This window comes from Arachis hypogaea, chromosome 15, assembly GCF_003086295.3.
Source record: "Arachis hypogaea cultivar Tifrunner chromosome 15, arahy.Tifrunner.gnm2.J5K5, whole genome shotgun sequence".
NCBI lineage: Eukaryota > Viridiplantae > Streptophyta > Magnoliopsida > Fabales > Fabaceae > Arachis > Arachis hypogaea.
In genome coordinates, this window is record NC_092050.1 from 124,066,864 (window position 1) to 124,078,662 (window position 11,799).

At 34.9% G+C, this 11,799-nt stretch overlaps 2 protein-coding genes across 2 annotated transcripts; both read left to right on the plus strand.

The window, feature by feature from the left end:
* The first annotated feature begins 1,496 nt into the window (after nucleotides 1–1,496).
* Nucleotides 1,497–3,140, plus strand: LOC112748823 (uncharacterized). The gene is made up of 4 exons (XM_025797065.1): nucleotides 1,497–2,195; nucleotides 2,377–2,472; nucleotides 2,613–2,885; nucleotides 2,949–3,140. Exons 1-4 carry the CDS (start codon nucleotides 1,497–1,499, stop codon nucleotides 3,138–3,140), a joined length of 1,260 nt encoding a protein of 419 aa, XP_025652850.1.
* Nucleotides 3,141–5,511: 2,371 nt separating this feature from the next.
* Nucleotides 5,512–6,148, plus strand: LOC112748824 (uric acid degradation bifunctional protein TTL-like). The gene is made up of 3 exons (XM_025797066.1): nucleotides 5,512–5,718; nucleotides 5,844–5,945; nucleotides 6,041–6,148. Exons 1-3 carry the CDS (start codon nucleotides 5,512–5,514, stop codon nucleotides 6,146–6,148), a joined length of 417 nt encoding a protein of 138 aa, XP_025652851.1.
* Nucleotides 6,149–11,799: the final 5,651 nt, after the last annotated feature.

Here is an 11,799-nt window from a genome sequence, read left to right on the forward strand (position 1 = left end):
TGGTTTTCGATAATAAATGTGACATACTGAATCAATATTAATGTATTTATTTTTTATTAAAAATATCAATTCTATATATATGTTATATTAATTCTTAATTAAATAATTTATTTTCTTTTTGATGTGTATTTATTGAGTTCCTCTATTTAGTATTAATTAGTATTCATTCCACAGAGTATATGAAATAATATATTACATCAGTATCTATTAATCCAATTTCTATCCTCACTAATAGGTAACACAACTTATTAGTTATTTATATCTAATAGTCAATTATGTCTTTATTTTCATTTTACATGTTTGAAATAAAAAAACTTATTTAACTAATTGGAAACATTAACATAAATAATTAGGGTGAGATCATCTTGAGTTGAGTTCAATTATGTCTAAATTAATGAAATATTGTATAATTATAGTTTACTTACTAAAATCAATATTAAATTAATTAATACCAGGTTTTTTGAAAATTGCCGTGTTAGAAATTTGGTCTCTTAATTTAACATAATAAAAAATTAACTATCGGATAATTTTATTAAATAATTATCTATTTTTTATATAACCAAAGTATTTTTGTTATTTTCGTAATTATGTTATAACTACAATTATGTAAAGTACTAAACTTGATAATAATTTTACTAATTTTACAGTTGCACACTACTTTACTAAACATTTTACTTTTTAGTAAGTGTTTTGTTTATAATTTATTTATGATTAATAATTTTTACACCTCAATACAAATATTTTTTTAATCTAAAACTAATTTTTACATGCATACGAATGTTTCGTTCACTATATTGATCCATTTAACCTTGTCTTTTTTTGGTTTATCTTAAGGAGTGACTTTTGAATTCTTAGAAATCACATTCAAGGTATGCATCGAAAGATTAAAGTTGTGCTATGTTTGAATTTGTGTTTATTGAGTTCTTGTATTGTATTTGTTAATGACTATCTGAATTAAACCTAATGAATAATATATTGATTATTGAAAACGAAAAATATCTTCACAAACCAATATGTATGATAATATTAACTTAGCTAACACATAAGACAAATATTTATTCCCTTCTAATGAGTATAAAATAACAGTGGATTATAATCATAATATAAACAAGTCCTTATCCATTATTGCTTAAAATACTCAAAGTATAAATAAATGTCACAAAAAAACGTGGTAAATAACACAACATATATTTTAACTCCTAGTAAAACACAATAAATTATACCACTCGAATAAAATATTCTAAGCTATTTAGCTTTATTTTAGTGTTTAACAAGTTGTAAAATCATATTTTTATCTTAATATATATACACATTAAATTTATAGGAGAAACAAAATAATATAAAACAGTAAATGATGATGAATAATAAATCCAAACAGATGTAAAATATAAAAAAATCTTTGAAGACATCAGTGTTAACATTTTTTAATATGTTTCATTCTTCTCATTTGTATGTAAATTGTAATTAGTTTGAAATTTCTTCATCGTATAATAGATATGGATAAAACCTGGATTCTAAAGCCACGAAATAGTGTAGAATATAGGCGAGAACTTAACAAGTTCCTAGACTTTGTATTTGCGAATGCATCGTCCGATGGCATGATAAAGTGTCTATATCCTCAATGTGGGTTTCAATATATGCAAACAAGAGAGGATGCATACGACCATCGGTTGATAAGGCCCTTTCCCCCTGGATATACTATGTGGTTGCATCATGGTGAAAAACCAGATGAAGATAGCTCAAGTTCCACACTAGTGGTTGAAAAACCTACATCTGAAGTGAATCCATATGTACAAATGGTGCACAAGGCATTTAACTTCACAATGCCTCATGGAAGCGAGGAGACCACAATGGGTGAACATGTAGAAGACGATGATCTGGAGTTGCCATACTTGTACGATGGTCCAAGTCACGAGGCCCAGGATTTTATCGACCTTCTTGCGGATGGAGAGGAGGAGTTATATCTGAGTTGCTCAAAATACTCAAAGTTGTCTTTCTTGGTGAAGCTTTATCATATTAAATGTCTGTGCAGTGTGAGTGACAAGGCTATGTCAATGATTCTGGACTTACTGCAGGATGCATTTGAGGAAGCAAAACTCCTGTCCACATTATATGAAGCCAAAAAGACTATCAGAAAGTTAGGGATTGAATACAAAAAAGAGTTGCATGACCGAATGATTGCATGCTATATCAGGGTGATGATGAGGACTTGACCAATTGCAAGCGATGTGGGACTTCACGATGGAAGCAAAAGATGCAAAAGGGTTCCTTTGTTAAACTCAAAATACCTGTCAGAAAAAATGGAAAGCCTCTACCAGCAAAGACTCTCTGTTACTTTCCTCTAATACCACGACTGCAACGGTTATTCATGTGTAGCAAACATCATCTGACATGTTATGGCATAAAGAGGCTGGTAATAACGATGAGTTCTTGAGGCATCCGAGGGACGCTAAAGCATGGAAAAGTTTTGATGTAAGTATCCATATTTTTCTAACGATCCGCGCAGTGTTCGTTTAAGCTTAGCTAGTGACGGATTTAATCCATTTGGAAATATGAGTACAAAGTATTCTATTTGGCCTATGATTCTTATTCCGTACAATCTTCCTCCACAGCTTTGCATGAAACAGACTTTTTTTATTCTATCTATGATTATTCCTGGTCCCAAAATGCCTGGTAATGACATAGATGTTTATTTGGAGCCCTTGGTTGATGAGTTGAAGCAACTGTGGGATGGCATTGAAACTTATGATGCTAACAAGGGAAACACTTTCAATATGCACGTGGCATTAATGTGGACTATCAGCGACTTCTCGGGGTTGGAAAATTTATCTGGGTGGAATACGCACAGTGAATTAGCATGTCCTATGTGTAACGTAGACGCTAAGGTTCAGTGACTGACATTCAGTCAAAAATGGTGTTACATGGGCCATCGCTGCTTTTTGAATCAGGGCCATAAGTATAGACTAGACCGGAATAGATTTGACGGACAAGTCAAAAGCAGAGATCCACCGAAGAAATTATTTGGAACAGATGTCTTGAGGCAACAGTCTAACGTATTGGTTTCATTTGTGAAACAGTCAACTGTGACAACAAAAAAAAGACGAAATGGTCAAGATGCAGATCAAGATGACTCGCCCTAGAAAAAGAGGAGTGTGTTCTTTGACCTTCCGTATTGGGAGGATCAAATGTTACGTCATAACCTTGATGTGATGCATATAGAGAAAAATGTTTGTGACAATGTGGTCTTCACTATCCTAAACGATAGCGCCAAATCAAAGGACAATCTTAAAGCTCGCAAAGATTTACAAAACATGGACATAAGGCCTGAATTGTGGCCGGGAGAAGGTGGTAAATATCCTTCACTAATATTCACAATGTCAAATCCACAGAAGGATATATTCTTGAAGACTCTATAGAATGTGGTCTTTCCCGATGGTTACTCTAATAAAACAGCTTGTTGTGTTGACTTGCGACAACACAAGTTGTCTGGGTTGAAAAGTCACGACTGCCATATTATAATAGAACAATTACTTTTGATTTTGGTGAAGAATGCATTACCGATTCCGGTGTCGACTGTGATTGAAAATTTGTCATCATTTTTTCGAGAACTCTGTGGGAAAGCTGTTAACCTTATGCAGCTTGGTGACCTTCAGAATCATGTTGTACAAATTTTGTGTCAGATGGAAATGATTTTCACCCCATCCTTCTTCACTGTCATGGTTCACCTTACAATGCATCTCGTTGAGGAAATAAAACTTGGTGGCCCGGTATATTATCGGTGGATGTATCCAATAAAAAGGTTAGCTCGCTAATAAACTCCTTTAATACATTCAATTTATTTACTTACGTATATACTAAGCGTTATGTCCTATTTTTATAAAAGGTATCTAGGTCGATTGAAGCAATACGTGCGTAATAAGGCATAAGCAGAAGGCTTAATTATGGAGGGCTATTTATCTGAGAAAATTTTGACTTTCTGCTCTAGATATTTGGATAATATTGAGACTAGAATCAACCGACCATGGCGAGTTGATGATCAACTTGTTGATGCCACACAATATTTAGGGGAAACTATGTTCCCAGAAATTGGAAAGGCTTCAGGAGCTGTTTCACATTTTGGACTTACTCCAATGGAAAAACATCAGGCACATCGTCATGTGCTAGCCAATTGCAAGGCCGTCGTTCTGTTTGTTGAGTAAGTATGCACATGTATTTTCTAAACACGAGCATAACTCTTTTCACCCATTGAGTAGTAGGACTAATTTTCTTTTGTGTCATAAAGTAAGTTTAGGGCAAAAATAAAACAAAGATTACAGACTCAAAGAAGGTTGCAATCTAAGATAGACAGTGTTGTGCATGCAAAATTTTCCAGCTGGTTCAAGCATGAGGTTCCTATAGATTTAACTTGACCAATGTCTTTTTTTTTTTAACAATTTGAACTTTATGAACCTCTATTTTTATATAAATGATGGATGTTATGGTGCCAGCTTCTAATGGATAGTACGCTTCATTCGAAAGAAATGAAGTTGCTAGCATGCGGTCTCATGCTTTAGGCAAGACGTTTTGGGGCATACAACGTCAATGAGTACAAGTTTAGAACTATCACAATGGAAGACGGGCTAAAAACCTAAAATAGTGGAGTTTATGTCTCATCTAATACAAGAAGTTATGCAAGCATGCATGACAATAGAGTGATTTTTGGTAGTGTTCCATATTATAGAAAAATTGTGGACATAATCGAATTGAATTACAGCTGTCATTTCACAATTATTTTGTTCAAATGTATTTGGGCTGATACAACCACGAGAAGAGGCATTAAACAAGACCATCTAGGCCTTAGAAACATTAATTTTACTCGTCTGATACACATCGGTGATCGAGAAGACGATGAACCGTACATATTAGCATCAGAAGCTCATCTCGTATACTATGAGCATGATAAAGTAGATAAAGACTGGAGTGTAGTGGTTCATGTAAAACCACAAGAAATGTATGACATGGGAGGAGAGAATGAAGAAGTTGAAGTTGCTTTTTCTCCACAGTCAGGGTTGAACATGTTAGCGGCAGGTGACATCGGTGATTTACAGTTGACAAGAGATGATGATGCAGAAGATCCAACAGATAATATTTTTGAGAATTTTGATGATGTGGCATAGTGAAAATATGGAAAACATGAACGTTATTTATAGAGGATCTATGTGTGATTAATAAGTTTAGTAGATCATTATGATGTACATAGTTTGCTGGTTACATTACTATCTGTATTTTCGTATTTCAATTAAGTCTTTACTGAATAGTTGATTTTCATGAATAAAAATAGTTTTTTCGTTTCTTCCAACATTTGTTGCTAGCAAAAGTTAGTTTACAATTAAGTATTGATGTCAATTTTATTGTTGTTCTTAATTTCCAGTGAAAAAATCATGATATTGAGTAAATCATTATCAATTTCAATATTGTTATGACTGACCAATATAGTAAACATAAACTGGCGGTGTAACAGGAGAAATGAAAATGGAGGACTTCTCATCATGCTGTGCAAGCACAACATTTGCTAACGAAATATCTATAGCCTCTCCATTTTCATCATTAGAACATGCAATTACTGTTGCTAGAGACATATGGTTCTGTAAATTGAATGCTAGGTGTTGGTTGGAGGCTATATCAGGACGATTTTGTTCTAACGAATTCTTGGAAACGACGAACGAAGTTACTATACAGGCTTGTTCGTTAGGCATAATCTTAAACTTGTGTTAAACTATATTTGAAAAACATAAATTTTAAGTTGATATATGTTAACAAATTTGCTGCAATAATAGTTGTTAATTTAATATTCAAATTTGTAGGAACTTGATGAATGGGGATCAATATACGAGGAGAAATTTGGGTATGTTTTTGTGACATGTACATCTGGTAGGATCTTTGAAGACATACTTGCTGAATTAAAGGTTAAAAATAACTATCTAGCATAGAAAGTGCATCATAGAAAAATGTTCATGCTTTACAAAAAAGACCACGAACTCTACATTTTATTGTGGTGCAGACGTGCTATAGAAACAGGCATGTTGTTGAGTTGGATATTGCTTCAAAAGAGGAAATGAAGTATATAGAACTGCACATTATAGAGCTTCTTTCCAAGAAATCTGTCTGAACTACCGACAAAGGAGATGATAGTTGTTTATTTTTTTGTTTAGTTTTAAGGTTCCCTAACCATATTAACACACTTTTTTTTTCTAATTACTAGCTAATGACCTGGGAATTATCACTTTCTTTTGAGTAGACTTAGATTCTTGTATGCATGTTGATATTTTCAGTGTCAGTTGAATATTCAGGCGAAATAGTTAATGACACTCTAGATGAGGCAGAGACTGATTCCAAAGACAATTTAGATGATATCTCCTCCGGTGGAATGGACATCTCCAGGCAGTTTGAGCTCAATAAGGTTCCAGAAGAAGAAAATGAAACCTTATACACCCAATAAAGAGAACATGATGTACATTCTGCAAAAAGGAGCTTCAATCTGAACAAAAAGACATGGTTTGGAGATGACTTATAAGATCTATTATCACGTGAAAGCTGTAGATTTGTGACGGAGTATTTCTAGCCAGGTCAACACGATGTTGAAGAGAAAATTTGACTAGTTACTTGGTTGCATAATTGTCAGAACCGAACCGGTGATCGAACCGGTTAGGTTACTAGGTCATTGGGTCACTGGTTCAACCGTTGGGTCACTGGTTGAACTAGTTGACTCGGTACTATGTAAATAAAAAATAAAAATAGTAAAAAAATTAAAATTAAAATTTAAAAAATATATTTTTACTAATATTTTAAGAATATTAAGCTATTCTAAAATAATATGGACTAGAAACAATAAGTATTTTGTTATTTTTACTCTATCATAAATATTTTTATTTTATTTTTATATTAAAATAACTATTATTTTCAAATATCAATAATTTATTAATTAGTTTATATCTATTACGCTATTATATACTACAAGTATTTATTGAAAAATAATATTAATAGATATTATATAATTATAAGAAATGACTTTATAGTTATTGTTAAATAAAAATATAATTAATTTTAGAATAAGTGAATTTATAACTAAATTTAAAATAAATTAGATAGAAGTAAATTATTTGATAAAAGATATGTATATATATTATAATTTGCATGCATATTAACAAAAATCATCACAGTCTGGTGGCTGTGAGTAGCTTTACTTTTCTAGAGGGGAGGCCCCATCTCTAACATTTTGGTAAAATTTAAATCCTAATCGGTTCAGTCGGACCGATCTTTATCGAATTTGATCGGTTCTCACCGAATTTGACCGGTTTTCACCGTTTTTTACTTCATGCGGTCCAAACATCAGACCGGACTGGTCGAGGGTCTGGTTCACCAATTTTCTGATTGAACCGGCCGGTTTGGTCTGGTTTTAATAACACTGTTTGGTTGTGTACTTTGAGAATTATGATCTTTATGATCTATTGAATGTTGTTTTGACTTTAAAAATTCAGACGTTGACTTGATTTTCTCTTTAATGTTTATGCTTCATTGCAAATTTAACAGGTGCTGATAGTACACGAGGAAACATAATTCGTAAATTTGTGCACATTATTAATCACTATATGTTTTTTTAATTCATTAATTTTTTTTACTTAACACAAATCCAAAAATATATGTAATGCATTAAATTACAGTGTTTGAAACATATTTTTCAAAAAAAAAAATAGTGTGAACTTAAATAGATTTTACAAGGCAATGTTTAAACAAAAAAAATTGGGTTAAAAATATATTGCAGCGGTTGGGAGAAAACCGATGCTAAAAGATTATCTGATATTGAGCGTCGCATTAACCACTGGCCACTGCCAAATTGACATTTTGCAGCGGTTAAAGCAAAACTGCGGAAAAATGAGAAGCTTTTGGTAGCCACACCCTAATCCGTCGCAACAACCGCTATCAGATTCCATTTAGCGGCAGTTTCTGTCCGCCGCTATCTGTCGATTTTCTTGTAGTGTATAAACACTTAACGTGCCACGTTGGCCTTTAAGTTAATGGAGTAAACGTTTAGATACTTTTAACAGATGGACCCAGTTTTTCATAAGTACAAAATTATTTTTCGTCTTGTATGGATACTTTTATCAACGTTCATAAAGTTTATCGGTACAAATGGTTATTTTTCTTTAAAAATTTTAGTGCTTATGAATACAAATAGAGACTTATTGCAAATATTGTAACACCCTAACTACCAAAGCTCACGCTTCCGGCTGCGCGACTCTGATAGCTTGGACATTACGACGACACTTATACTATTTAATACTAAAATATGAGCCTGTTTAAAACTTTAAACCGCAAAACCGCTCCCAAAAATACTTTCGTTCGATAACGTACATTCACAGAATACCATACAACTTACAAAAGCTCATAAAGAGTACATCCATATATACACACACACACACACACACACACATATATATATATATATATATATATATATATATATATATATATAATATTACAAGTATTAACCAATACAATTCCTATCCCTCTTACAGAATATCTCAAGATAAAGGCGAGGGTACAATAAATAATAATTAAAACAATACGAAGCGTCTCAACAACAACTAATTAAACTCTTTGGAACTTCTGTGCCCATATCCTGAAAGGGGAAAAATGTAGGGGAGGTGAGAACATCGTCCTTGAAAGGGTTCTTAGTAGAGGGTTTTTAGGAATTACTGTAATAGGATACATGAAGATAACCGCACCAGTGATTAATAACCGTCTCATGCCTCTTTTCAAAAACAACGGTTTACAATAAAAGTAAAGTCGGAAATCTTTTCTGAAAGAGGAACCATTCAATTCTCAAAGACTCAAAAGCCTTTCAAAACGGTTTATTTATGCTGAAACAAAATAGCCTTTCATATTTTATTCCAAACCAGAAACACAAAACCGAAATCAACCATCGGTTCATCTCATTCCAACCACGGCCCTAGGCCCAAACAATCCAACCATCAACCAATCACCACAGTCCAACAGAGTCCCAGTAGCAAACACAATTAGGAAGATGCAAGCACAAACAAACAGTTATTGCAAGTAGAACAATTAGAAATTAATCACATAGGCAAACCAAGTATAATATGCACACCCAAATAATGTCACATAGATGCGTATGATGCATGCCTGTCCCTAGTGGCTGATGATATCATCTGTCGGTTATATAGCCAACCCGACACGTCCTGGTAGCTAACCATGGACAGAAACACCCATCGCGGAGCAAGTAGGTTTGAGCTACAACCCCATTGCTACTACCCGCTCAACCCAGAGCCAGTGGAATAACCACTACTGCGGCTACTACCCAGGCGGGTGTTTAAAGGCTCAACCTGGAGCGAGTGGAATCACCACTACTACCGCTACTACCCAGGCATCACAATATCTGACCTGGAGCAAGTGGGACGAACCACAACCCTTGCTACTACCCAGGTATCTCAAGCATATATTCATTCAGTCCCAGCCATGGATCAACATCCATCTTAGCCATCCGGCTTAAATTCATAATTCATAGTCAGCCACACGGCCCATAACTCATTCGACAATCAGCCATAAATCAATATCATACACAGCCATTCTGGTTCACAGTTCAATCCAGAACCAGCCAATATTTATAATCATACACAGCCATTCCGGCCCATAACAAAACAGCACTTCCACCATTCAACATCATCAAATTCATAAAACCGGCATTTAAGCCACAAATCACTTTTCTCAAGCCATTTCACTTTGAAATCAAATTTCAACTCTTTTCAGCCTTGGCTTAAAAGATCTCATTTCTCAAATCATCTCAGGCTCATAAGCCAAATTTACTCAAAGTGAGTTCCCTATTTAAAACAAAGCCACTCTCGACATTCTCTTTCCAAAACTTCCAAAACCATGACAAGTTAAGGATTTATTTCAAAGTATTCAAAACCACCCGTCCCACAATGGGATTTTATAATAAAAGCTTCTCGGCAGAGTTCCAAGTCTTTAGGGAAGGTCTACCTATATCAATTCCTTAAAATTCATTGAAACTCTTAAAATCATGGATTCCCGGTTCAAGTAAATAAAACTGAATTTATTATGAAACCGACCATACAAAATCACAAGTTCTAACCCGGTCCAAAAATCAACTCATTTGAAAAGGAACCGGTTCATTTGAATCAAACCACTTTCAGGTTTCTTTTTGGAACCCATTTTTCTAACTCTTCCAAAATGCCTCAAACTTAATTACTCAATCAAAAGTCTAGATTCCTTTGAAATCACTAAAAGCTCCTTTTTATTTTGAAATCAATATTAGAGCATCATTCTTTCCTTCAATGATTCAAACGGTAAAAATAGTTCATTTCTAAATAAGTCAAACTCAAGGCATAAAGCTCACTAAATAAATTAAGCTTGAAAATATAAATATTCTTTTAACAAATCAAATAATACAACTTCTCAAATCCAATCCATTTTAAATAACTTTTCAAACAAGACTAGGATTTTGTAGAAATTTCGGCAGCACCTCCCCTAAAACTTGGACTTTTGCCACCCAGTTTGGGTCCCAACTAAACTGTTTCTCATTCCTTTTCAACAGCTCAAAACCAGAAATCAATTCAAAGCAAGCTAAATCCAACAGTCGCCTCAGTGGCATATCTCAAGAAAACCATTTCAAAATCAACTCAATATCAACCGATTTAACTCATTTCCAAAGCTTTAAAGAAACGGTTCAGTAACAAATCATTTGTCCAAGATCAAGTCAATTAAAGTAAACCGGGCTGAATTCAAAAGTGCATTCGACTTTTCACATCATCAAAGAATTGACTCAAATCAAATCAATCATCAATGGATTAAACTCAGATTTCAAATCTTTAAAGAATCACTTCAAAATATTACATTTCACAAAGCCACACAACAATTCAACCAAACCAACGTCCATAATCACTCGAGTCAATCAAATAACACATAAGGCAGATACAATCACCAAATACACAATATCTCACAACAGTATCCATATGTAATAATTCCAATACTTAAAACATAGTTTTTGGAAAGCGCCCCTACCTCAAAATGCAAATTCCATAACCCAAACGCGTCACAGAGTCCTTTCCGCCTCAACCCGAATTGACGGCAACCAACAACTCGGCTCCACTTGTTTTTTCAACAGTCTCAGCAACTCTAATCGTAACATACAACAACCGAAACTCAATCTTATAGCGATTAATGCCACAAACCTTAGCGTGAGATTTCAGAACAGTAATGAAAGGGCTTTCAAATCGAAACGCTTACCGAACCGAAGAAGGAACGGCTGAACTGAAACAGCGGCGGTCTTCGAACCGGTTCGGCGACAGCTACCTCAAGCAGCAGCGGTGACCTGAACCATATGCAGTGACAATGAGGTTCCCAGAAACTCAACAGAAAGGAGAACCAACTTAAAGTCCTTACCGATAGAATTTTCCAGCGACGGCAAAAGCAGCCAGAAGCTCCGACGGTGCTCCGGAAGTCACAGAACCACTCCCGGCAGTCAGAATCACAGAGACGCAGCTCCCTTTTTCCGGCAGCGACACCTGTGGCGGTCGAAACCCCTTTCTGACGGCGGTAGTTCCGACGGAGGCGGCGCCGAATGGACACGGTGGTTGCTCTCCCAGCCCAGCCTCCATCCCTTCTCACTTATCGAGCGCGCTCTCTGTCCTTCGTGGTGCTCAATCGGCGGCAGTGGAATGCGAGGAGGTCAACGGCGGCAAGGCTAGGCACGGTGATGACGCAGCTGACGGTGACGGGAGGCAC

Coding starts and splice junctions, on each gene's coding strand:
- LOC112748823 (XM_025797065.1), top strand. CDS start 1,497: ATGGATAAAACCTGGATTCTAAAGCCACGAAATAGTGTAGAATATAGG. Junction 2,196..2,376: donor TGATTGCATGCTATATCAGG/GTGATGATGAGG, acceptor ATTCATGTGTAG/CAAACATCATCTGACATGTT. Junction 2,886..2,948: donor TGTGTAACGTAGACGCTAAG/GTTCAGTGACTG, acceptor TTTTTGAATCAG/GGCCATAAGTATAGACTAGA.
- LOC112748824 (XM_025797066.1), top strand. CDS start 5,512: ATGGAGGACTTCTCATCATGCTGTGCAAGCACAACATTTGCTAACGAA. Junction 5,719..5,843: donor CGAACGAAGTTACTATACAG/GCTTGTTCGTTA, acceptor TCAAATTTGTAG/GAACTTGATGAATGGGGATC. Junction 5,946..6,040: donor ACATACTTGCTGAATTAAAG/GTTAAAAATAAC, acceptor ATTGTGGTGCAG/ACGTGCTATAGAAACAGGCA.